General features: G+C 36.5%; 1 protein-coding gene across 6 annotated transcripts in view; it reads left to right on the forward strand.

Annotated features, from left to right (window-relative positions):
* Nucleotides 1-26,883, forward strand: part of LOC133646964 (receptor-type tyrosine-protein phosphatase zeta-like) — a 131,094-nt gene that overhangs the window by 35,882 nt on the left and 68,329 nt on the right. For all 6 annotated transcript variants that reach the window (XM_062042941.1, XM_062042942.1, XM_062042940.1 and 3 more), the window contains exons 3-5: nt 14,647-14,826; nt 25,222-25,373; nt 25,452-25,547. In XM_062042941.1, the coding sequence (XP_061898925.1) occupies nt 14,647-14,826; nt 25,222-25,373; nt 25,452-25,547 (428 nt within the window). The remainder of the gene's footprint in view (nt 1-14,646; nt 14,827-25,221; nt 25,374-25,451; nt 25,548-26,883) is intronic.

Consider the following 26,883-nt stretch of genomic DNA (forward strand, 5'->3'; position numbering starts at 1 on the left):
TATTTGACTTTGAAAGATTTTTTTGTGGAAATATTACATATTTTTGTGTGTTTTCCATATGAAAAACACGTTTTCTTTGACAAATGAGGCAAAAAAATATATAAATAAAAGATAAAAAGATAATAAAAACCTACAGTCGACCGATAAATCTGAAGTTGAGATGTAAGCGTGGAGAGTAAAAAAAAATTGTTATCACGTATTTTTAACACTTTTATGAGTGGGGCCATTTGGGTCCCCTGGATCTTTAGTGAGATGTTCCCTTCTAAAAAGAACAGCTATGTGTGTATATATGTATAATATATATGTGTGTTCGTATATATGTATATATGTATATGTATATATATATATTTTTTAAAGTACCACTGATAGTCATACATATATATATATATATATACAGTATATATGTATATATATGTGTGTATATGTATATATGTATATATGTGTATATGTATATATGTGTATATGTATATACAGTATATGTGTGTATACTGTATATATAATTTGTATATGTATGTGTATATATACAGTATATAAGTTTATGTATATATAAGTTTATATGTGTGTGTATATACGTGTATATGTATATATGTGTGTATATATGTGTATATGTATGTATATATATATATGTGTGTGTGTTTAAATGTATATATATGTATATATGTATAAACTGTCATTGCTCAAAATATAATGAATAAAAATTGTTATGAATTGTTGACTTATTCATAGATCCAATTACTTCACATCGAATATTGCACTTTGCAAATAGCAACAAATGAAAAAAATAAAATAAAAATTGTGCAAAAAGACAAATAAATTATAAAAAGCTGAAATGTTGATACTAATAATGAATAAAACCACAAATATTTGCTTTAAAAAAAATGTTTTAGCCTTTTTATTAGCTTTTTTTTTTCATTACAAATGACATGATGATGTCACACTATTACCATATTGAAATATATTAATAACCATATTGTTACTTTTACATACTTTAAGGCTCCACACCACTGCATTTCTTTTTGGAATATTAAATAGTTGACTATTGTTATTTATCATCATATTTATAAGCACCATATTGTAGGGTTGTACCATATATTGGTACTAGTAAAGTACCGCGGTACTACTGAATGAAAAAAGGTACTATACTGCCTTTAAAAATACTTGTTTTTTCCATGGACGTGAGTCGACACACACACTCACTTACAAGCGGAAACAGTGTGGAGACAGAAGAGGCAGAATGGACGTATTTTGGATCAAAAACGATAAAGGTAAACACTGAAGCGGCGCTTTGAAACATGGCTAGCTAGCGGCTAACGTCCCTCGACAGTTTTTGGATACTTCTAAATCACTAATGTTTATTAACAGTGAATGAACAAGTAGATTAATAATGTTGACAAAATAATAGAATGATAAATGACACAATTACTGCATACGTCAGCAGACTAATTAAGGAGCCTGTGTTTGTTTACTTTATACTAAAAGACAAGTTGTCTAGTATGTTCAACATCTTATTTCATGCATACATTTTATTTATTTTTTATTTTTTGCTGTACCCTTTATTTTGAAAAGTATCAAAGTATGGTAGTAAGTACTGCTGTTCTTTATTCAATATATGGTTGCCTCTTGGCAACTCATATTCACATTTATATTCTGCTGTTGTACACTGATTATTTGAGTCGAATATGCATAAGGAAATGGTCTTAAGTGACTTATTAGTGGAAATGCAAGTATCAACTAAGAATTGAAGCGAGCGGAATGTGTCCCTGTGTGAAAGGACACTTTGTGTAGTAGATGCTGACGTCAGCTGGTTTGTGGTCCACGTTCTCATGATGAACACTAAAGAGGAGGTCTGCTGGTCCTCCCTCCATTGTCGTCCAGTAACGACTATGACAAATTCATTCCACCGTTTGTCTACTCCAAACTTCGGAGCCGCTTGTTGCGCTCCTCTATTGTTTCTCGCTTTTCACCCGCTGCACTCACGTCTATTCACCGTCTCCGGGCGCCGACAATCCATTTTCAATACTTGCGTACCGTGTGACAGGCGTGACCAAACGTTTTACAGTCAGCATCGCATACGTACGAGAAAACAAACCCCAAAAAAAGGGGGCCACTTGTATACATTTTGTACATTAAAATGTTTTCGTGATTTTAAAATGAACATAAAATAATGTCGGCCTGTTATATGCCAATGTATGTATACATACATACATAGTGTACATACCTATGTATATGTATGTATATATGTATATGTGTGTGTATATATGTATATGTATATCTGTGTGTATATGTGTGTGGTGTGCATATGTATGTAAGTATATATATATGTATGTGTGTGTTTATATATGCATTTGTATGTATGTATATACAGTATATATGTATGTATATATGTATATGTCTGTGTATATATATGTATATCTATGTATATATGTGTGTGTGCGTGTGCATATGTATGTATGTATACATGTACAGTATGTGTGTGTGTGTGTGTGTATATATATGTATTTGTATGTATGTGTATATACAGTATATGTATATACTGTCTATATATATATATATATATACACACACATTTGCACACCACTAACAGCTGGAACATCCTCTGTGTGTGTGTGTGTGTGTGTGTGTGTGTGTGTGTGTGTGTGTGTGTGTGTGTGTGTGTGTGTGTGTGTGTGTGTGTGTGTGTGTGTGTGTGTGTGTGTGTGTGTGTGTGCGCGCACGTGTGTGCACATGTGTGTGTGTGCACCCTGATTCGACCTGCTAATATCCATCCTGGCCCAGGAGCCACTCTGCTGACCTGGTTGTGTGCTGGTGAAAGGAGCACGAGCAGCCAATTAGAATAAGTTGTGAGGGTCACATGACCACCGATGCACTTGCTAACAGCAACAACACTTAATTAGCACGGCAGCTGTTAACATCTGCATAAATAGTCCAAGAGAACATCTGGCTCGTGAAGGAAACCCAGATCCCCTCCAGCTGACTGTATTTACTTTCAGACACCCTGCTGACAAGCGACTAGCAGCTGATTGTGTCTCTCCATACACCCCTAAGTTCATAATAATCACCTCATTACGGCAAATAAACGGCATTTCTTAGTGTTTTGAGTATCATTATTAATTCACTGGTGGACAGGGTTAAACATGTTACACATGGAGAGCGAGTCGGGAGCACGCATGCTAATTGCTAAGCTAATTGCTAAGCTAGCAAATAAGTGCTGAGTAAAGTTATAATAAATAATAATAATAAAACATAACAACAACTGTTAATGTGTCGGCAGTGGCAGACCGATCCATAAATTGGTGGTGTCGATACTAAAGGGAGTATCAGTATATGATCGATACTAAAGTGTTTTTTTTTTTTTTTCAAAATAATTTTTTGTCATTGTTGTTGATGTATCCAATCTCGGGGAAAAAACACCAAGGAGTTAAACATTTTTTGCTTCGGTTATTGCCTCGGTTTAGTTATTGTATACTACTGGACCGACAATGATATAATATATCAGTATATATCATATACTGTACACTACCGTTCAAAAGTTTGGGGTCACCCAAACAATTTTATGGAATAGCCTTCATTTCTAAGAACAAGAATAGACTGTCGAGTTTCAGATGAAAGTTCTCTTTTTCTGGCCATTTTGAGCGTTTAATTGACCCCACAAATGTGATGCTCCAGAAACTCAATCTGCTCAAAGGAAGGTCAGTTTTGTAGCTTCTGTAACGAGCTAAACTGTTTTCAGATGTGTGAACATGATTGCACAAGTGTTTTCTAATCATCAATTAGCCTTCTGAGCCAATGAGCAAACACATTGTACCATTAGAACACTGGAGTGATAGTTGCTGGAAATGGGCCTCTATACACCTATGTAGATATTGCACCAAAACTAGACATTTGCAGCTAGAATAGTCATTTACCACATTAGCAATGTATAGAGTGTATTTATTTCAAGTTAAGACTAGTTTAAAGTTATCTTCATTGAAAAGTACAGTGCTTTTCCTTCAAAAATAAGGACATTTCAATGTGACCCCAAACTTTTGAACGGTAGTGTATGTATATGTATATAAGTATATATGTACAGTATATATATATATATATATAAGTATATATGTACAGTATATATATATATATATATATATATATATACATATATATACATATATATATATATATATATATATGTGTGTATATGTACATATGCCTTATTATTATTATTCAACGCTTAAATCTCTAGATCAACTTCAGGTCTGCACTACTACTGCCACTCTACTGTTGTTTTCAAGTTGTTGTTTTTTAGTTTTTTATAATTTATGCCCTTTTTGTCAAAACACAAATTAGGCAGTATTGTACTCCCCAGAAAAGTGGAATATTTGATGTGAAATAATTGGAACTTTAATCAGATCAATAATTCATAACAATATTCATTTTGATTCATTATTATTTTTTGAGCAATGACCGTTTAAATCACCAAAATGATTCCCGGGCGCGGCCGCCGCTGCTGCCCACTGCTCCCCTCACCTCCCAGGGGGTGATCAAGGGGATGGGTCAAATGCAGAGGACAAATTTCACCACACCTAGTGTGTGTGTGACAATCATTGGTACTTTAACTTTAACTTAACTTAACTTAAGTTTAACTTAACTTTAACTTTAAAAAAAAAAAATCCCACTGAAATTATTGGTGATCCAAAAGGATCCCACTCATAAAAGTATTGAACGAGTCATAAATTATTTAAATTTTTACTTTCAACACTGAAGTCTGTAGATTAACTTCAGATCTATCCGTCGATTATGATTTATTATATTTTTATGTTTTTTGCCCCTTTTGTCAAAGAAAGCTTTGTTTTTTTATGGCAAACAAACACAATATGCAATATTTCCCCCCAAAAAATATTGATGTGAAGTAATTGGAACCTTAAATAGGTCAATAATTCATAACAGAGAGAAAGAAAAAACAGCCTGCATGGCAGCTTTTTGTTATTACAGTCAATATTGCAACTTTTTCTCGTTGCATTTCACCTGTTTGCTCTTTTCTTCCACTTTTTTATGTTTTTTAAAAATTTTTATAGTATTTTTAGAATGAGCCACTGGCTATTAAAAAAATAACTATGAGCCGCAATTGGCCCCGGGCCACACTTTGGACACCCCTGTTCTAGAGTTTAGCATATTTTTCACTCTTTAAGCAAGTTTGCAGATGTGATGTCTGTTTATCACTTTGAATGTCTTTATGGTCCAAATAGTATGTGTGTATGTTTATATATATATATATATATATATATATATATATATATATATATATATATATATATATATATATATATATATATATATATATATACACACACACACAGTTACACACATATTTATGTATATATACACGCACACACGTATATATATATATATATATATATATATATATATATATATATATATATATATATATATATATATATATATATATATATATATATATATATATATATATATATATATATATATATACACACACACATTTGCACACCACTAACAGCTGGAACATCCTGTGTGTGTGTGTGTGTGTGTGTGTGTGTGTGTGTGTGTGTGTGTGTGTGTGTGTGTGTGTGTGTGTGGGTGTGTGTGCGCACGTGTGTGCACATGTGTGTGTGTGTGTGCACCCTGATTCGACCTGCTAATATCCATCCTGGCCCAGGAGCCACTCTGCTGACCTGGTTGTGTGCTGGTGAAAGGAGCACGAGCAGCCAATTAGAATAAGTTGTGAGGGTCACATGACCACCGATGCACTTGCTAACAGCAACAACGCTTAATTAGCACGGCAGCTGTTAACATCTGCATAAATAGTCCAAGAGAACATCTGGCTCGTGAAGGAAACCCAGATCCCCTCCAGCTGACTGTATTTACTTTCAGACACCCTGCTGACAAGCGACTAGCAGCTGATTGTGTCTCTCCATACACCACTAAGTTCATAATAATCACCTCATTACGGCAAATAAACGGCATTTCTTAGTGTTTTGAGTATCATTATTAATTCACTGGTGGACAGGGTTAAACATGTTACACATGGAGAGCGAGTCGGGAGCATGCATGCTAATTGCTAAGCTAATTGCTAAGCTAGCAAATAAGTGCTGAGTAAAGTTATAATAAATAATAATAATAAAACATAACAACAACTGTTAATGTGTCGGCAGTGGCAGACCGATCCATAAATTGGTGGTGTCGATACTAAAGGCAGTATCAGTATATGATCGATACTAAAGTGTTTTTTTTTTTTTTCAAAATAATTTTTTGTCATTGTTGTTGATGTATCCAATCTCGGGGAAAAAACACCAAGGAGTTAAACATTTTTTGCTTCGGTTATTGCCTCGGTTTAGTTATTGTATACTACTGGACCGACAATGATATAATATATCAGTATATATCATATACTGTACACTACCGTTCAAAAGTTTGGGGTCACCCAAACAATTTTGTGGAATAGCCTTCATTTCTAAGAACAAGAATAGACTGTCGAGTTTCAGATGAAAGTTCTCTTTTTCTGGCCATTTTGAGCGTTTAATTGACCCCACAAATGTGATGCTCCAGAAACTCAATCTGCTCAAAGGAAGGTCAGTTTTGTAGCTTCTGCAACGAGCTAAACTGTTTTCAGATGTGTGAACATGAATTCACAAGGGTTTTCTAATCATCAATTAGCCTTCTGAGCCAATGAGCAAACACATTGTACCATTAAAACACTGGAGTGATAGTTGCTGGAAATGGGCCTCTATGCACCTATGTAGATATTGCACCAAAAACCAGACATTTGCAGCTAGAATAGTCATTTACCACATTAGCAATGTATAGAGTGTATTTCTTTAAAGTTAAGACTAGTTTAAAGTTATCTTCATTGAAAAGTACAGTGCTTTTCCTTCAAAAATAAGGACATTTCAATGTGACCCCAAACTTTTGAACGGTAGTGTATATATAATATGTAAATATTACATATATGTTATATTTTATATTGCTACTACGGTACATTTTTAGTAGCGGTGTAACGGTACACAAAAATTTCGGTTCGGTACGTACCTCAGGTTTAGAGGTCACGGTTCGGTTCATTTTCGGTACAGTAAGAAAACAACCAAATGTAAATTTTTGGGTTATTTATTTACCGAATTTGCAAAATTTTCGACCAAAAATATTTTTCTTAGTGGAATATTTGATGTGAAGTAATCGGAACCTTGGATAGGTCAATAATTCATAATAACATTGATTTTGATTCAATATTATGTTTTGAGCAATGACAGTTTGAGAGGAAAAAAAACAGCTTTGTTTTATTAGTCAACATTGCAACTTTTTCTAAATTACATTTAACCTTTAAGCTTTTTTATTTCACTTTTGTTATGTTTTTGTTTATTTTAATAGTATTTTTAGAATGTGCCATGGGCCTTTAAAACATTAGCTGTGGGCCGCAAATGGCCTCCGGGGCACCCTTTTGACACCCCTGCTATAGATAATAAAAAATTACTGTCAATCTGATAAATCTATGGATAAAAAGCAGAGCCTGGCGACGCATGCGCGTTTATCATAACTCTCTCTCTCTCTCTGTCTCTGCCCCTCCCTCACCAATCCTGCTGCGAGCAAAAATTGTTTTGTTTTTAACCCCTTCTTAACCCTGAACGTACATTGAAAATACACGCAACTCAAAATGCCAGACATTTGAGGCATTTAAGAAAGTCCGCCCTGACAGCTTCGCAAAAGAGGACATGTCCGGTGAAAAGAGGACGTATGGTCAGTCTATCGTAGCCCGTTAGCTGCTAGCATGCCGTGTGTTGAGCCTCGGTGTGCATTGTTTACACAACGTGCGTTACGTTACTTAATATGTCCGTGTGGAAACTCGTTCGGTACACCTCCGAACCGAACCGAAACGGAACCCCCGTACCGAAACGGTTCAATACAAATACACGTACCGTTACACCCCTAATTTTTAGTCTACTTTATACCTGCATTATCCTTTCCATCCTTACACTTTCCATCCTTTGTAACTGAGCTACTGTTTGGAACAATTTCCCTTGTGGATCGTTAAAGTTTGTCTAAGTCTAAGTCTACTGACTTGGTTTTGATCACACAAGTGTATGTATACAACAGAATAAAGAACTAGTGCAAATATTGTGTCGATACTGTTAAATTATCATTAGCGCTCATTGTAAACACATTGAAAAATGTCCACTTGATACATGTGATGGGTACTGGTATCGACCCATCTCACTCATGCATGACGGGTATCGGCAGCATGAAACACTGATCGGAAAATCCAGACTGTGTGGCGCGATGGCTTTTCAAAAGTTGGTTCTCTGACCGTGACGGAGAGGAACGTCCGCGTGGAACAGCTGGAGGTCGTTAGCTCGTTAGCTGCCAGAGAGGTACACCAGTGAGCCGTCGTAGGAATGTGGACACTTAATCATCAGGTTTTAGCGACCTGAGTGACACATCATGGTGCGATTGACTTGCCTCGAGAAGTCCATCGGTTCTAGGAACCATGTGTCATGTCCATGTCCTGTATTAACTCGCTGGTGACGCTATCTAGGGATGTTTAGCGTTAGGATTTTATACCAATATTCCTTATCGATACAGGTATCGATCAGTACTCTTATTGGTACAGAGGAACCTCCATCTACGAACTTAATTGGTTCTTCAACATGGTTCCCCAACTGAATGGTTGGTACAGTGAAGCGGAGTTCCTCTCAAGAATCAAAGTAAACATAAATAAGTAGTTCTATCCTCGACAAAAACTGTACACTTTGAAGACACTATTATGTACAGTATGTATGTCTACAAAACCCAAAACCTGTGAAGTTGGCACGTTGTGTAAATGGTAAATAAAAAGAGAATACAATGATTTGCAAATCCTTTTCAACTTATATTCAATTGAATAGACTGCAAAGACAAGATAATGTTCTGACTGAGAAACGTCTTTTTTTGTTGTTGCAAATAATCATTAACTTAGAATTTAATGGCAGCAACACATTGCAAAAAAGTTCAGTATTGCTTTTTTGCAAATTCTTTACTAAATGTTTTTTTTTATACCACAACAAATATATTTTTTGATAGTGTGGAATATCTACTTGCAGTTAAGGTTATTTTTAGGCGGAAAAATAAAATGGCAACCTTCAGTGAGAATGGTGGGATGAGTACCAATTATTTTGTCCAATATTTTTGGAACATTTTTGAATACTGTAAAAACTGGGAATTATTTGGGATAAAAAATTTTAAAAAAGTTTTATTGTTAAGACAAAGGTTTTAATGGCGGAATGGTTGAAATTAGTTAAAAAATGTGGGAGGACTAATCGAAAGAAAAAAGGGCAAAAAATCATGAAAATTATAATTTGCTGTATAACCGTTAATATTGGGGAACGTTTGTTGTATGAGCACGCATGTCCTGGAAGCGCTGAATGTTTTGATGCTTGAATCAATCGGATGAACGGTTTGGGAGTTAGAGGCGGACGAAAAACGCTACGAAGGAATAATAATAAATTGAGAAATTGTGGTGTAAAATAATACAGGTACTCACACAATTAGCATGTTAGCTGGTTGTGCAGTTAAGCAAGGTGTGTTTTGAGCAGCGGCCACTGAAGTGAATGTGACAGCGTATCATAATTCCGACGGTCAGCTGGATAAAAAAAAATCAGATAGTGGTGTCTTTAGTCCAGAATCTACCAAATACCAGTACTCATTATTAGGGTATTGCAGTTCAGATCGGTTCCTGGTTTGGATCCAGCTTCCGAATGTTTGCAGGAAGTCGAAGCGGCCGCAAGCACAAACTGGGAGCGACGTTTCCGTCAGTCTTCACCAGGAGAGCTGTTGCAGATGTTGCTTACCACCACCTACGTGAGGATGTGGAGTGGATGATGGCTTGTCAGTTCTCACTGTAAAGCGCTATATAAATGTAATCCTTCATTATAGTCGTACATCCTGAGCCGTATCAGAGATGTTTATCTCCAAACTAGAAATCGATTGATTATCGTCTCCCCTAGTTATCTTTTTGCCGGGTAATCCAGTTATTGTCCTTCATCCCTGGCCCATTCTCGCTCCCGTTTTGTTTGTTTGGGCTACTGCGGAGGAGCGCCACGAGTTTCACGTTCCGTGATTCAATCAAATAACGCAACAGAGTAAGGACGGGCATGAAGACGGCAGAAAATATATCCAAACTTTGTGTAAATATCTTGACAAATATGAGATGGTTATATAAGGAAAGAAGAGCAGGCAGCAGCTCACACATTCTCATACTTTCTGTAACATCCAGGAAGGAATGATGTCATCCATCTTGAAAAATGTCTCAACTATAATCCACTTGAAGGAGCCCAGAATTGTTTGTATTTAAATTTTGTCAATATTTCAGGAAACCTTACAATGGTACCTTATTTGGTAACAGTAGAAAATAACATCATACACAAATACAAATAGACGGAGTAGATATTGAAAGGGTAAAAGAAACCAGATTTTTGGGAGTATTAATAGATGATAAAATGAACTGGAAATCTCATATACAAAATATACAACATAAGTAGGGCTGCAACAACTAATCGATTAAAATCGATTATTAAAATAGTTGCCGATTAATTTAGTCATCGATTCGTTGGATGTATGCTATGCGCATGCGCAGAGTTTTTTTTTTTTTTTAATTAATTTTTTATTTTTATTTTAATAAACCTTTTTTTATAAACTCTAACATGTACAAACAGCTGAGAAACAATAATCAAAATAAGTATGGTGCCAGTATGCTGTTTTTTTTCAATAAAATACTGGATAGGATAGAAATGTAGTTTGTCTCTTTTATCCGATTATTAATCGATTAATCGAAGCAATAATCGACAGATTAATCGATTATCAAATTAATCATTAGTTGCAGCCCTAAACATAAGGTGCCAAGAAACATTTCAATAATGAATAAAGCAAAATACGTCCTGGGTCAAAAATCACTTCATATTCTCTACTGCTCGCTAGTGTTACCATATCTGAGTTATTGTGCAGAAATATGGGGAAATAACTACAAATGTGCGCTACATTCGTTAACCGTGTTACAAAAAAGATCAATTAGACTGATACATAATGTTGGATATAGAGAACATACAAACACTTTATTTATTGAATCAAAAATATTAAAGTTCAATGATTTGGTAAAATTGCAAACAGCTAAAACGATGTACAAAGCAAACTATAACCTGCTACCAAAGAATGTACAACAATTCTTCTCAACTAAAGAGGAGAAATATAACCTTAGAGGAAAATCGCATTTAAAGCATTTGTATGCACGTACAACACTTAAGACCTTTAGCATATCAGTATGTGGAATTAAATTATGGAATAGATTAAGTAAAGAAGTTAAAAAATGTACTGATATGATCCAGTTTAAGAGGTTGTTCGAATTAATAGTGCTTACAAAGTACAAAGAAAAAGAATTATAAGAAATACTTTCAACCTTATTGAAAATAAGATATTCTTCATCTCAGTGTGTGTATCATGACCGACTTAATTATATATTACAAAACTGCTGTATTACTCATTGACGGATGTCGTTTTGCTATAAAAAAAAAATCAGTAAATGAATGTATATATTTGTAAACGCTCTGAAGTGGGTAAAGGGGTAGGATTAAATAAGCTTTGCTTCTTCCTACTCCTTTTCGGACATGATGTAAAGTGAAATGATATGAAATTGTGTGATGTATTATGCTGTAAGTGTGTTAATGTTCGAAATAAACTAAAGAAAGAAGAATGTATTAAATCTATTGCTGCTACTAACAACTAATTTGATAATCGATTAATCTGTCGATTATTACTTCGATTAATCGATTAATAATCGGATAAAAGAGACAAACTACATTTCTATCCTTTCCAGTATTTTATTGAAAAAAAACAGCATACTGGCACCATACTTTTTTTGATTATTGTTTCTCAGCTGTTTGTAAATTTTGCAGTTTATAAATAAGGTTTATAAAAAATAAAAAAAAGTAGCCTCTGCGCATGCGCATAGCTTAGATCCAACGAATCGATGACTAAATTAATCGCCAACTATATTTATAATCGATTTTAATCGATTTAATCGATTAGTTGTTGCAGCCCTAATTAAATCCATAAACTGTTATAAAATGGAGTAAATGGCGAGTTATTGTGATATTTTTTTCACCAATTTTCCCAGGCGATTTTCCATATTTTAAAATGCAAATGTTGATGCTCCTCTTAGACCAGGGGTCGGCAACACAAAATGTTGAAAGAGCCATATTGGACCAAAGATACAAAAACAAATCTGTCTGGAACCGCAAAAAATTAAAAGCCATATTACATACAGATAGTGTGAATTAAGAGGACTTAAAGGAAATTAATTGACCTCAAATATAGCTACAAATGAGGCATGATGATGCAATATGTACATATAGCTAACATAAATAGCATGTTAGCATGGATTAGCTTGCAGTGACCAAATATGTCTGATTAGCACTCCACACAAGTCAATAACATTAACAAAACTCACCTTTGTGCATTCATGCACGACGTTAAAAGTTTGGTGGACAAAATGAGACAGAAAAATAAGTGGCATAAAACACGTCCTAGAAAGTCGGAGAAAGTTATGCATGTAAACAAACCACGGTGAGTTCAAGGACCGCCAAAATTAGTAGGACCAAACGGCGCTCGCCATATACTCGAATCAGTGAAGCATGTTTAATAGGGATGTCCGATAATGGCTTATGCCGATATCCGATATTACGGTATTGTCCAACTCTTAATTACCGATACCGATATCAACCGATACCGATACATACAGTCGTGGAATTAACACATTATTATGCCTAATTTGGACAACCAGGTATGGTGAAGATAAGGTCCTTTTTAATAAAATAAGATAAATAAATTAAAAACATTTTCTTGAATAAAAAAGAAAGTAAAACAATACAAAAAAAGTTACATAGAAACTAGTAATTAATGAAAATGAGTAAAATTAACTGTTAAAGGTTAGTACTAGAGATGTCCGATAATATCGGTTTGCCGATATTATCGGCCGATAAATGCGTTAAAATGTAATATCGGAAATTATCGGTATCGTTTTTTTTATTATCAGTATCGTTTTTTGTTGTTTTTTTTTGTTGTTGTTGTTTTTATTAAATCCACATAAAAAACACAAGATACACTTACAATTAGTGCACCAACCCAAAAAACCTCCCTCCCCCATTTACACTCATTCACATTCATTCACACAAAAGGGTTGTTTCTTTCTGTTATTAATATTCTGGTTCCTACATTCTGCAAGGGATACAGTTATTAATATTAACAATATATCAATATATATCAATACAGTCTGCAAGGGATACAGTCCGTAAGCACACATGATTGTGCGTGCTGCTGGTCCACTAATAATACTAACCTTTAACAGTTAATTTGACAAATTTTCATTAATTACTAGTTTCTATGTAACTGTTTTTATATTGTTTTACTTTCTTTTTTATTCATGAAAATATTTTTAATTTATTTATCTTATTTTATTTGATTCATTTTTTTAAAAAAGTACCTTATCTTCACCATACCTGGTTGTCCAAATTAGGCATAATAATGTGTTAATTCCACGACTGTTTATATCGGTTGATATCGGTATCGGTTGATATCGGTATCGGTAATTAAAGAGTTGGACAATATCGGCATATCGGATATCGGCAAAAAGCCTTTATCGGACATCCCTAGTTAGTACTATTAGTGGACCAGCAGCACGCACAATCATGTGTGCTTACGGACTGTATCCCTTGCAGACTGTATTGATATATATTGATATATAATGTAGGAAGCAGAATATTAATAACAGAAAGAAACAACCCTTTTGTGTGAATGAGTGTAAATGGGGGAGTTTTTTTGGGTTGGTGCACTAATTGTAAGTGTATCTTGTGTTTTTTATGTTGATTTAATTAAAAAAATAAAAATAAATTAAAAAACGATACCGATATTAAAAATACAGATACCGATAATCTCCGATATTACATTTTAAAGCTATTATCGGACATCTCTAATGTTTAATATAAACAGTGTGCTTTATAACAATTAGGGAGGTTTGTGTCATGTTTGTCCTCCTACAGAAACCATATTAAAACAAAAAATATATTTTTTTCCCTCATCTTTTTCCATTTTTCATACGTTTTTGAAAAAGCTCCAGAGAGCCACTAGGGCGGCGCAAAAGAGCCGCGGGTTGCCGACCCCTGTCTTAGACACACGCAATAAAGGTGTTTGATGTTTGTTTTGCTGCTAAATTAAACACAACAAACATTATGTCACCTTTCCTACAAAATAATGTGTTGGAAATTTTAATAAAAAATGACTTTTCTCTATTTTTATTGAAGGCGCGAGCAGTTCAGTAGACACAAGTCACACGTATGGCAAGCATGTGTGCCCCCAGGGCGGGGCGCTTTGCTCTTTATACACTGAATACCAGACGGGTGGGCAAGGAGAAGGCGCGTGACACAACAAGTACCGAGCGTTAGACAATGGTGCACTGTTAACCATAATGGAGAGGTTCACATACTATTCATTTTTCAATAACTTTTACTGCAAATGAATATCGGCCCCAAATATCGCTGACTACTATTAATCGGTATCAGCCCTGAAAAAACCCATATTGGTCGATCTCTACTCCGAACTGTTTGTGTTTTCCAGGAACGTTGAACCAGGACAACTGGGCCAAGAAGTTTCCGTCATGCAGCAGCGCCAAGCAGTCGCCCATCAACGTGGAGGAGAACCTGGCCCAGGTCAAGCTGCAGTACCAGAAGCTGAGGCTGGAGGGCTGGGAGGACTTGACGGGGGAGCGGACCACCATGCAGAATGACGGCAAGACCGGTAGGGGCGAGGCGCCTCCTTATCTCCACCTTCTGTTGTCCTCCTCCCTTCAGAGGACACGGACTCCCCTTGTTTCCCTCTCCCTTCCGTCCTTTTGTCCAGGCTAGAGTTACACGCTCAACTTTTTCCAGATCGCGTCTCTCCTGAGTGGCGTGAAACACGAGATTGTTAAGCGAAGGTGTAAGCAAGGTTGACGTTGTCTTTTTTTGTGTGTGCAACTTGAAAAGTCTTTGTTCGAGCGCCAGACTGTGGGACAATGGAGCAGTTCAGGCGAGGGAAAAACCTCACTGGTTTTGATGAAAAACTCAAAAAGTTGAAGTGAATATTCATGTTTTGAATCCGATTACACGGACTAACAGTAACAGTGAATATATACACATGCCTCGTTATATTGTGTTTGATTAGATTGTTTTTTTTTACATATAAATTGACGGATAACTTGATACAAAAATTGACGAATAACTTGATACAAGTCAAGACAAAAATGTATTTTATTCTTTACAAAATAAATTGTACTACAATGGTCCCTAATTCTCCAAAGTAGGAATCATTAATTATGAATGAAATATAAGGTTGTGTCGTTCGCAGATGAAGTACACTTAACCCTTGTGTAATGTTCATATTGTTGTTACTCAGCCAGCGTTTGTGGGTCTGATGGACCCTTTGCATTTTGTGTTTTTAATGCCTCACAATCAAACACTTTTATGTTAAAATACTGAACAGATGTTTACCTTATCCCAATAAACATCTGTTCAGCATTTTAACATAAAAGGGTTTGATTGTGAGGCATTGAAAGCCACAAAATGCAACGGGGTCCATCAGACCCACAAACGCTGGCTGAGTAACAACAATATTATTGGGAACCATGGCAACAATGCCAGTTTCTGCATCCCACAGGGATTCTTCTTTTGTGTTTCTGCACCTGCGGTTCCCACACAAGGTTGCAACATTGTTTGTCAACACTGTCTGCTCTCATTTTCTCGCACATTTGACCCTCTGATGTTCTGTGTACCTACACTCTGTCCTCCTCCTGTCTAGGCCTGCTGTGTGTGTGGGTGCGTGTGGTACACAGAACATCAATTTCCACACTTCTATTAGCCCTGGGTCCAGTGGACCCCGGACATCTTATATGTAATAGAAATGTGTAGGAGGGGTGTATGGTGTGTGGTGTTGCGTTGACCAGCATTCCTCCAATGGGGAATTCGATCTGCTAGTCTCTCCCAGATTCTTTTTATGGCAATAAGTTGATGTTTATATTCAATCACCAGGCAGTAGTTGGTATTTTGTGGTTTATTCTCCAAGCTTAGAGGACAAACGTGAGACCAATCTAGTACACCAGCGTTCCCTCGTCCGGTCTAGCTCGGTCTCTCCCAACCCACGGAAGTGCTGTGATCTTCCCTCTGTCCCTCGCCCCCACTCCCGTTGTTTAGACTACTCCGAGTTATCTCTACTCTGACACATTCCAATCTAGAAGGCCGACACCTTACTATGAGACTCAAAAGAAGGAAGAATACTAGCTATTCTTTATATGACTATAGGAGTTTAGAAAGAAGTAACACTTAAATATGGATATGATTCTGATCTGCTTCCAACAGTGGTCATTAAATATGTATTCTGATATATGTTCTTCACAGAAAATGAGCCAAAGTCAGTGAGTCTCAGTTTGAAAAATTAATTAATTGTATCATTTTTCTTTTAATAAAAAAATGAAAACGGGTCCGACAGACCCGAACACCACACAAGGGTTTTGGAGTTTGGAAACCGTGGTAAAATCATAGACGTACATGAGAAACAGTACTGGTCCAAGGACTGAACCTTGTGGTACTCCACAACTAAGGTTATGTAAGGCAGACTTCCAAATGTTAACTTCCACAAGTAGTTTTTCTGTCCTTTAGGTTACTTTAAAATTCACTCTTGACCCACTCCTCTTTATACAGTTTGTCCAGTAACAACTTATGATCGAGCGCTTTATGAAGGTCTACAGAAATACTTACTAAATATTTTTTTCTATCTGTTGCAGTTGAAATTTCTTCTACCAAATCAATTATTGCTGTTGTTGTTGAGTGATTGGGACCAAACACATATTGACTCTTACTTAAAATGTTATATCTATTAATTAAATGATTTAATCTGAAAGCAAACAAGTTCTCTAAGATCTCGGTTTGTGATATTGGTCTGTAAATGGAGTACTCGTGTTTGTTTCCGCCTTTGTATATATTCACAACCAGCTCAGTGGCCTTGTGGTTAGAGTGTCCGCCCTGAGACTGGGAGGTTGTGAGTTCACACCCCGGCCGAGTCATACCAAAGACTATAAAAGTGGGACCCATTACCTCCCACTCAGCATTAAGGGTGTGAAATTGGGGGTTAAATCACCAAATGATTCCCGAGCGTGGCCCACGCTGCTGCTCACTGCTCCCCTCACCTCCCAGGGGGTGAACATGGGGATGGGTCAAATGCAGAGGACAAATTTCACCACACCTAGTGTATGTGTGACAACTTTAACTTTGTTGAGTGGTATTACTTTGGCAATTTTAAAATGGTCTGGAAATATTTCAATAATTACAGCACGTTTACAACCTTTTGAATATGTTTTTCAACATTATGAGAGCCCTCTAGACATGATAAAACGCCCTTCACAGGGGTGTCAAAAAACGGTTCTTCAGAAAAATCTATTAAAAAAATAAGTAAATAATCCCCCCCTCCCAAAATCTGTCCTGTCCTAGTGGGTCCATGACGATGACTTCTGTTTTGTTTGATCAGCCGTTTTACTGCCTTGTCACAGACACACTTATTACTCATTTCACAACGTATATGTCTGTGGCTAATACACGGGGGGAAATGTCTTCCTAAGATTTAGTGGGTGCGGCTTATATATCTGTGCGCTCTATAGTCCGGAAAATACGGTATTTCTTCCTCCACAGCATTGGCAGCCCTTCACACTTTATCCCACTCAACCCACTTTCATTCGCTGGAGATGCCAGAGGACAGCCTGCCAAAACTCCTCGTCGGTGAATTCTGACTGGGCATAGTGTCTTATCTCAAGTGCATGGTTCATTTGAATATCATTTGCATATTTAAATAGGGGCGTGGACAGGGAGTGGGATTTTCTGGATTTGAGCATATGGCATTTTTTTGTCGGAAATCCACGCAACTTCAAACACATGAGGCCCGCGGGCTATGGTGGTTTATGTCATGTTCAGGCACGCACACATTAGAGGCATTAGAGCCATTAAGCACTTTCCTGTTCCGGAGTCTGGCGTTAGCAGTTGTGCAACACAAGGCGTGTTTGGAACAGCAACATTTAACGACATTGGTCTTGATGATTTCACAATAAAATGCGGAGGCGCCGTAGTGCCCTGACTCACCAGAAAGGTGTCGAGGGGGCTTGTGAGCTAACAAGCGTTTGAATGGATGCCAAATGGCGGGTTAAGTTTAGGTGATCATACGTTTACAACAAAGTACGTTTTCACCTAAGAAAGATTGGCGATTGTACTTCACACACCAATAAAACACAAATGTTTTTAATGTCGCGATTTAGACGTCTTGATAACAAAGTGAATTAGTCTGTTCTTTTTGTTATCATTTGAATGATCAACTCACCCCTCAACAAAAATTGACAAGATCTCGGGTTTGGGGCGACCCAGAACGTTTGTTGCCGGACACGCGATGGACTCTTGGGAGAAGTGGTGGCTCGCGTGCCTGGCGATCCTTCTAGTCGAGGACCTATTCAGAATCGTGATAACTGGACTGTTGCCCTGGCGGATCGTCAAGTTTGGAAGATGCCCCGAAGCTGCCACAAATGCAGAGGGGGGCAGAGCAGAAAAGAAAAGAAACGGCAGATCAACTAGTCTAAAAGGGGGGTCTATTTAAAGGCTAGAGCAGGGGTCACCAACCTTTTTGAAACCAAGAGCTACTTCTTGGGTACTGATTAATACGAAGGGCTACCAGTTTGATACACACTTAAATAAATTGCCAGAAATAGCCAATTTGCTCAATTTACCTTTAACTCTATGTTATTATTAATAATGAATGATATTTACACTTCATTGAACGGTTTAAAAGAGGAGAAAACACGAAACAAATGACAATTAAATTTGGAAACATAGTTTATCTTCAATTTCGACTCTTTAAAATTCAAAATTCTACCAAAAAAAGAAGAGAAAAACTAGCTAATTCGAATCTTTTTGAAAAAATAAAAAAAATAATTTATGGAACATCATTAGTAATTTTTCCTGATTATGATTAATTTTAGAATTTTGATGACATGTTTTAAATAGGTTAAAATCCAATCTACACTTTGTTAGAATATATAACAAATTGGACCAAGCTATATTTCTAACAAAGACAAATCATTATTTCTTCTAGATTTTCCAGAACAAAAATTTTAAAAGAAATTCAAAAGACTTTGAAATAAGATTTAAATTTGATTCTACAGATTTTGTAGATTTGGCAGAATAATTTTTTTGAATTTTAATCATAATAAGTTTGAAGAAATATTTCACAAATATTCTTCGTCGAAAAAACAGAAGCTAAAATGAAGAATTAAATTAAAATGTATTTATTATTCTTTACAATAAAAACAATAAATTTACTTGAACATTGATTTAAATTGTCAGGAAAGAAGAGGAAGGAATTTAAAAGGTAAAAAGGTATATGTGTTTAAAAATCCTAAAATCATTTTTAAGGTTGTATTTTTTCTCTAAAATTGTCTTCCTGAAAGTTATAAGAAGGAAAGTAAAAAAATTAATGCATTTATTTAAACAAGTGAAGACCAAGTATTTTCTTGGATTTTCAAATTCTATTTGAGTTTTGTCTCTCTTAGAATTAAAAATGTCGGGCAAAGCGAGACCAGCTTGCTAGTAAATAAATACAATTTCAAAAATAGAGGCAGCTCACTGGTAAGTGCTGCTATTTGAGCTATTTTTAGAACAGGCCAGCGGGCGACTCATCTGGTCCTTACGGGCTACCTGGTGCCCGCGGGCACCGCGTTGGTGACCCCTGGGCTAGAGTATACAAATGAGTTTTAAGATGGAACTTTAATGCTTCTACTGAGGTAGCATCTCTAACTGTTACTGGGAGGGCATTCCAGAGTACTGGAGCCCGAATAGAAAACGCTCTATAGCCCGCAGACTATAGCCCCGAAGCTGCCAGAAATGCAGAGGGGGGCAGAGCAGAAAAGAATAGAAACGGCAGATCAACTAGTCTAAAAGGTGGGTCTATTTAAAGGCTAGAGTATACAAATTAGTTTTAAGATGGGACTTAAAACTAATTAACTAATCGTCAAGTTTGGAAGATGCCCGGAATCTGCCACAAATGATTGAAGGATGGCCAGAGCTGTGGGCACTCAGACTTTTGTGGTTTCTGGACTCAATCCCAAACTGGACAACATCTTGGAGAAGCTGTCTGCTCTGCAAAGTGAAGTTCCGATCAATTTCAGGACCCGTAATGGACAATTAGAGTGAAACATTTGGATTTATTTTCGCTTGCTGAAACACAAACATTCTGAATTGGGTTTTGCTTTTCTCCCCCTGGCCGGAACGGTGTGACAAAGTACGAGACTCTCTCAGAGGACAGCACAGTTAAGAAGCTCCAAATTTCTTCCCCGTCTTTCATGGATACACACCTGTTGTGTGTTGACTTTTTAATCAGACTGACTGGTTGTGATATCGCTATAACACTTACACACACGCGTCCACGAAAAATACTGGCCACTCACATACATGTCTTTTCCTGGTCTCAAATTGAGTCCCCCCCATAGGCACTTAGTTTGTGATTTGCTTTTTGCGCCTCCTCCCCGCATGTTTACCTTTTTTCCTACCTGTCCTACCCATCAGTCATGTCTACTTTGGCGGGTTGTACTCTAAACACCTTTCATTGTACTTTTAAGCGCAATGACAACCAAATTCAACCTATATTAACATGAATTAGAGCAGGGGTTCTTATCCTTTTTGACCTTGGGGCCAAACTTTTCCACTACAGAGGGGCCCGGGGCCCAATCAAATATTGTCAAAATGTTTTATTTTTTACATACAATTATGTTGTGCTAATATAAATAAATTACAGTCCAAAAAATTTAAGTGCAAATGAAAATACAGCTTCACTACTTTAGTCATAGTTTTTGCGCTTAACTGACTTCTTCCCTTTGTTTGAAATGGACAAAAATACAAGATAGAAAAACTAGATTTTAGGGGGAAAAAATACTAAAAACTAGTGAAATTATCTGTCCATGCAGCTAATTAATTTTACTTGATAATAAATCCTAAATTTGGACTTGGATATCTAGAAATTTGCAGGACTTTTCCACTAAAAAAGGTATTTTATTCTGAAAACAAGCATTATTTAACTTGTAACTCTTAAGCATCTTTAATTTAAATAAGATTTTCTATGTGGGGAAAAGTCAAGTTTGAATAGTTATTTTCTCAATTTCAACATTTTTAAACTTAAATAGACACATTTTAAATATGTACGCTAAAATCAATGACTGAAGATAAGTGAATAACTCTAAAGTCTCGGGCAATTTCTTAGAATTGAATTTTAAATCTTGGCAAGCGGCAAATAATTTGCAGTGTACTGCCACAAGTGGTGGAAAAGTGTATTGCAACTGAGCCCATACGGACCGCAGCTGTGGCCCAACAGTGGTACCCGGCCCTATGTAAAGAAACACTGTCAGAATAATTGTATCTAAGTTATCACAAAACTTTGTGTTTCAATGAGTAATCAACAGAAAGATATTGTCTTGACCCGAGATCTACAAAGCGAAGAGAAAGCAGGACCAGACTCCCCTACAGGCACCGCTTCTTTGAACTGTTTTAATCAAAGGCGATGGCTGTTTACGACCCCCGTACCTTAGAAACAGCTGTTGCCATGTAGTCAGGGAAAGTCCAAATAAAAGAGGTGTACAATCTTTCGCCAGAGCGTGGTGAGGCTGTGCAAAGAGTACAGTCCAGACGTCTCTCCTCAATTGAGCCAAATTTAATTCTGTCTCTGTTTAATTCCTTGCTTCTTGTCTTGTTTAATAGATGTCATCAGTGTTTGAACCTGACATCTTCTGAATTAGAGCATTTGAATTTGGAGTAAAAAACGAATGTGTCACCAGCCATAAACCTCACTGGAGCGCTTTTGTCGTAACACATTTTTGAGCCTCAATGAACGAGTACAAAGGAACCTGTCAAGAGACTCAACACAAATCCATCAGCTTGAGCTCGAGTCAATATTTGTTGTGTTGCCTGCGAACAAAGAGTCAGTTAGTGACCTTATTTAAACAGAAAGTAGACGCATTGAGAGTCATCTCTTTTGCAAGGAGGTCCTGGCCAGGATAGCCGCAAAAGTACAGTAGAATCCTCATAAAATACACCTAAAAACACACGAAAAACACGCAAAAACAAGCATAAAACGCTAGGGTTGTCCTCAACTGATAAAGATTATAATAATGATAAACAATTCAATGGTCTTTTTAGACTCGAGCTCATTCGTATATGCTCACAATTTCGTCTGTCGCAGGTGAGCCATTGCTGCCTTGCCACAAAGGTGTCTCTATTTAGTCAAGTTTGATGTCCTCTTGGTGCTGCGCCAAAGCCTTGAACATCACAAACTGTGTTTTTTTTTCAGGGGGAATAAGTCGCAAATCTGATCTTTGTTTTGTCTGTATTCAATCAATCAATAAATCAAATTGTATTTATATAGCCCTTAATCAATTGCAATAACATCCCCTGATCTAAACCCACGTTAATGTGCCAGAACTATGGACGGGTACAGGGCACAATTCCTGGTACCTGTGAATCGATACCTGTACTCAGCAATACCCATTTTCAGTACTTTTGTGTATGTTAATAAATATAACTTGTTATTGATGATCAAATCTAACTTTCTATTGCAACAAAATGAGATGATTGTGATAATTGCTGTCCATTTGGTATATTTTCTTACATTATCACATTTGTGAGTCTGTATCCTTGTAAATATAGAGGTGTACGTCCAGTAGTGTGTAGTTTATGGTGTGTTGGCTAGTCAGTTTAGTCCTTGCAAAGTCTAGTCTTTTGTTGTGCCCTAAAAGTGTTAATACTGTAAGTATTGTGCTTATTACGCGCCAGGTGTTTGATGGTAACATGCATTTTAGTTGCAGTTTTAATTGAAATCGCCACGTAAAATCGCTAATGCTAATCGGTAGCATGTCAGATTTTTTTTGCAACAAAATTACCTGATTGTGATATTTGTTTATATTATCACAGTTCTGAGTCTCATTTTCAAGTATGACAATACGTTGCAATTGCAGTTGCACGTCTAAAGACTTTAGATGGCAGTAGTGTGTAGTTTATGGTGAGTTGTCTTTTGTTGCGCTCTAAAACGTGTCAATACTGTAAGTGTTGTGCTTATTACGCACCAGATGTTTGATGGTAACGTGCATCTTAGTTGTAGTTTTCGTTAACACTTTTGGAGGTGTTGAAATCGCCATGTAAAATCGCTAATGCTAATCGGTAGCATGTCAGATTTTTTTATTTTAACAAAATGAGCTGATTGTGATATTTGTTTATTTTATCACAGTTCTGAGTCTCATTTTCAAGTATGACAACAAGTTGCAACTACAGTTGCACGTCCAAGACGTTAGATGACAGTAGTGTGTAGTTTTTGGCGTGTTGTCTTTTGTTGCGCCCTAAAAAGTGTTAATACTGTAAGTATTGTGCTTATTACGCACCAGATGTTTGAAGGTAACGCACATCTTAGTTGTAGTTTGCGTTAATATATTTGGAGGTGTTGAAATCAATCAATCAATCAATCAATGTTTATTTATATAGCCCTAAATCACAAGTGTCTCAAAGGGCTAAATCGCCATGTAAAATCGCTAATGCTAATCAGTAGCATGTCAGATTTTTTTATTTTAACAAAATGAGCTGATTGTGATATTTGTTTATATTATCACAGTTCTGAGTCTCATTTTCAGGTATAATCATAAGTTACATTTACAGTTGCACGTCCAAGACATTAGATGGCAGTAGTGCGTAGTTTATGGTGTGATGGCAAGTCAGTTCAGGTTTTGCTGAATTGAGGCTTTTGTTGCACCCTGAAAGTGTTAATACTGTAAGTATTGTACTTATTACACACCAAATGTTTGATGGTAGCGTGCCTCTTAGTTGTAGTTTTCATTAACACAATTAAAGGAGATGGAATCGCCATGTAAAATCGCTAATGCTAATCAGTGGCATGTCAGATTTCTTTATTGCACCAAAATGACCTGATTGTGATAACTGCTGTCCAGCTATCTATATATATATTATTTTTTTTATCACATTTTTGAGTCTCATTTTCAAGTATGACAATCGTCAGAATAATTGTATTTAAGTTATCACAAAACTTTGTGTTGCCATGAGTTCCCGGCGAGAAGACAAAATCTGTCTTTGATCCTACCAAGAAGAAGGCTTGTAAAACTCCACTGTGTAGGATGGGAAGCAACATGAAGGTGTTCTGTTTCTTTGATGTATTGTAATCCACAGAAAGATTTTGTCTTGACCCGAGAACTACAAAGCGGAGAGGAAGCAGGACCAGACTCCCCTCCAGGCGACCTTTTCTTTGAACTCTTTTACGACCTTTTCTTTTAACTCTTTTTTACGACCTTCTCTTTTAACTGTTCTGTAACCAAAGGCGATAGCTGTTTACGACCCCCCCTCCCTTAGAAACAGCTGTTGCCATGTAATCAGGGAAAGTCCAAATAAAAGAGGAGGCGTACAATCTTTCGTCAGAGCGTGGTGGAACTGTACAAAGCGTACAGTCCAGACGTTTCTCCTCATTGAGACAAATTTAATTCTGTCTCTGTTTAATTCCTTGCTTCTTGTCTTGTTTAATAGATGTCATCAGTGTTTGAACCTGACAACAATAAGTCGCAATTACTGTATAGTTTATGGTGTGATGGCTAGTCAGTTCAGTCTTTGCTAAATCTAGTCTTATGTCGCATCTTAAAAAGTGTTAATACTGTAAGTATTGTACTTATTACACAATAAATGTTTGATGGTAGCGTGCCTCTTAGTTGTAGTTTTCATTAACACAGTTAAAGGTGATGGAATCGCCATGTAAAATCGCTAATGCTAATCAGTAGCGTGTATGTTAGCAAGAAGCTAGCGCATTTTTGGGAAAGTGATAGCCTTGCTTTACTTACGTTGGAGCGTCAGTTGCTTTCTTGGCATTGACAATTGCAACATTACTTTGAGATAGTTTGGCTGAGTCCGCTCTCAGTGCTGCTGGAGTGATCGCTGAGCGCCGAACTGCGGCTGAGTCCGCAACCTGGCACGTTTAGGTCAACTTTGAATGTGACACGTTCGAGAAAGCGGCGCTTAAAGGGCATGACAGCGTGTACTTTTTAACGTCACACCACTCATTTGTTGCCCGTCTGTGTTGTGCATGTAGTGGCAGTGCACCTGGACGGAGACTTCTACGTCAGCGGGGGGGGCCTCAGGTCAAAGTTCAAGGCGGGGCGCATCACCTTCCACTGGGGGAGCTGTAACGCCTCCTCCGACGGCTCCGAGCACAGCTTGGATGGCGTCAAGTACCCCCTGGAGGTGAGACACTGAAGTACACGGCTAAGCACCTCGATGCTGCTAACGAGCGCTAACGACCTTTCTCGTCCTGTGCCGCAGATGCAGGTGTACTGCTACGAGCCGCTCCGCTTCGATTCCTTGGAGCAAAGCATGAAGGCCGGAGGCCGAGTCACGGCCCTCGCCGTGCTCTTTGAGGTGCGTCGGTGTGGTCACGTGACTTTACACGCTGCTCAGGTGACCATTTATGTGCAAATGAGGTTCCTGGCATGAGCTGGCAGAGCGTGTTTGTGGCCAGAGGAAACAAAAGTTGAAACTTTTTTTAAAACGGAGGACAAAGACGGAACATGAAACATGAGTGGCTGTTGGCGACCACGGCACAAAGCGCTGCAGCACCGCCCATGGATCAAAGACCGTTTCAATAGAAAACACCTCAGTTTTCTTCAGTCATCCTTACGTTTCAAACCGATCTAAATGTTCCAATTAGAAATGAAGTACATCCAAATCGTTTGTTTTAGATGCCCAAAATATGAAGACTAGAACACATTTTATAGAGAATAATGTATTGACATTTAGATTTCACATTTAGTTTCAACATTTAGATTCAACATTTAGATTCAACATTCAGAATTAGATTAAACATTTAGATTAAACATTTAATATCAACATTTAGATTCAATATTGAGATTCAACATTTAGATTCAACAATTAAATTCAACATTTAGATTCAACGTTTAAATTCAACCTTAAGATTCAACATTAAAATTCAACATTGAAATTCAACATTAAGATTCAACATTTAAATTCAACATTGAGATTCAACATTTAGATTCAACATTAAGATTCAACATTCAGAATTAGATTCAACATTTAGATTCAACATTTAAATTCAACATTGAGATTCAACATTTAGATTCAACATTTAAATTCAACATTTAAATTCAACATTGAGAATCAACATTTAAATTCAACATTGAGATCCAACATTTAGATTCAACATTTAAATTCAACATTGAGATTCAACAATTTAAATTCAACATTCAAATTCAACATTGAGATTCAACATTAAGATTCAACATTCAGAATTAGATTCAACATTTAAATTCAACATTGAGATTCAACATTTAGATTCAACATTAAGATTCAACATTCAGAATTAGATTCAACATTTAGATTCAACATTTAAATTCAACATTGAGATTCAACATTTAGATTCAACATTTAAATTCAACATTTAAATTCAACATTGAGAATCAACATTTAAATTCAACATTGAGATTCAACATTTAGATTCAACATTTAAATTCAACATTGAGATTCAACAATTTAAATTCAACATTGAAATTCAACATTAAGATTCAACATTTAAATTCAACATTGAGATTCAACATTTAGATTCAACATTAAGATTCAACATTCAGAATTAGATTCAACATTTAGATTCAACATTTAAATTCAACATTGAGATTCAACATTTAGATTCAACATTTAAATTCAACATTGAGAATCAACATTTAAATTCAACATTGAGATT

This window comes from Entelurus aequoreus, linkage group LG03 (assembly GCF_033978785.1).
Source record: "Entelurus aequoreus isolate RoL-2023_Sb linkage group LG03, RoL_Eaeq_v1.1, whole genome shotgun sequence".
NCBI classification, from domain to species: Eukaryota; Metazoa; Chordata; class Actinopteri; order Syngnathiformes; family Syngnathidae; genus Entelurus; species Entelurus aequoreus.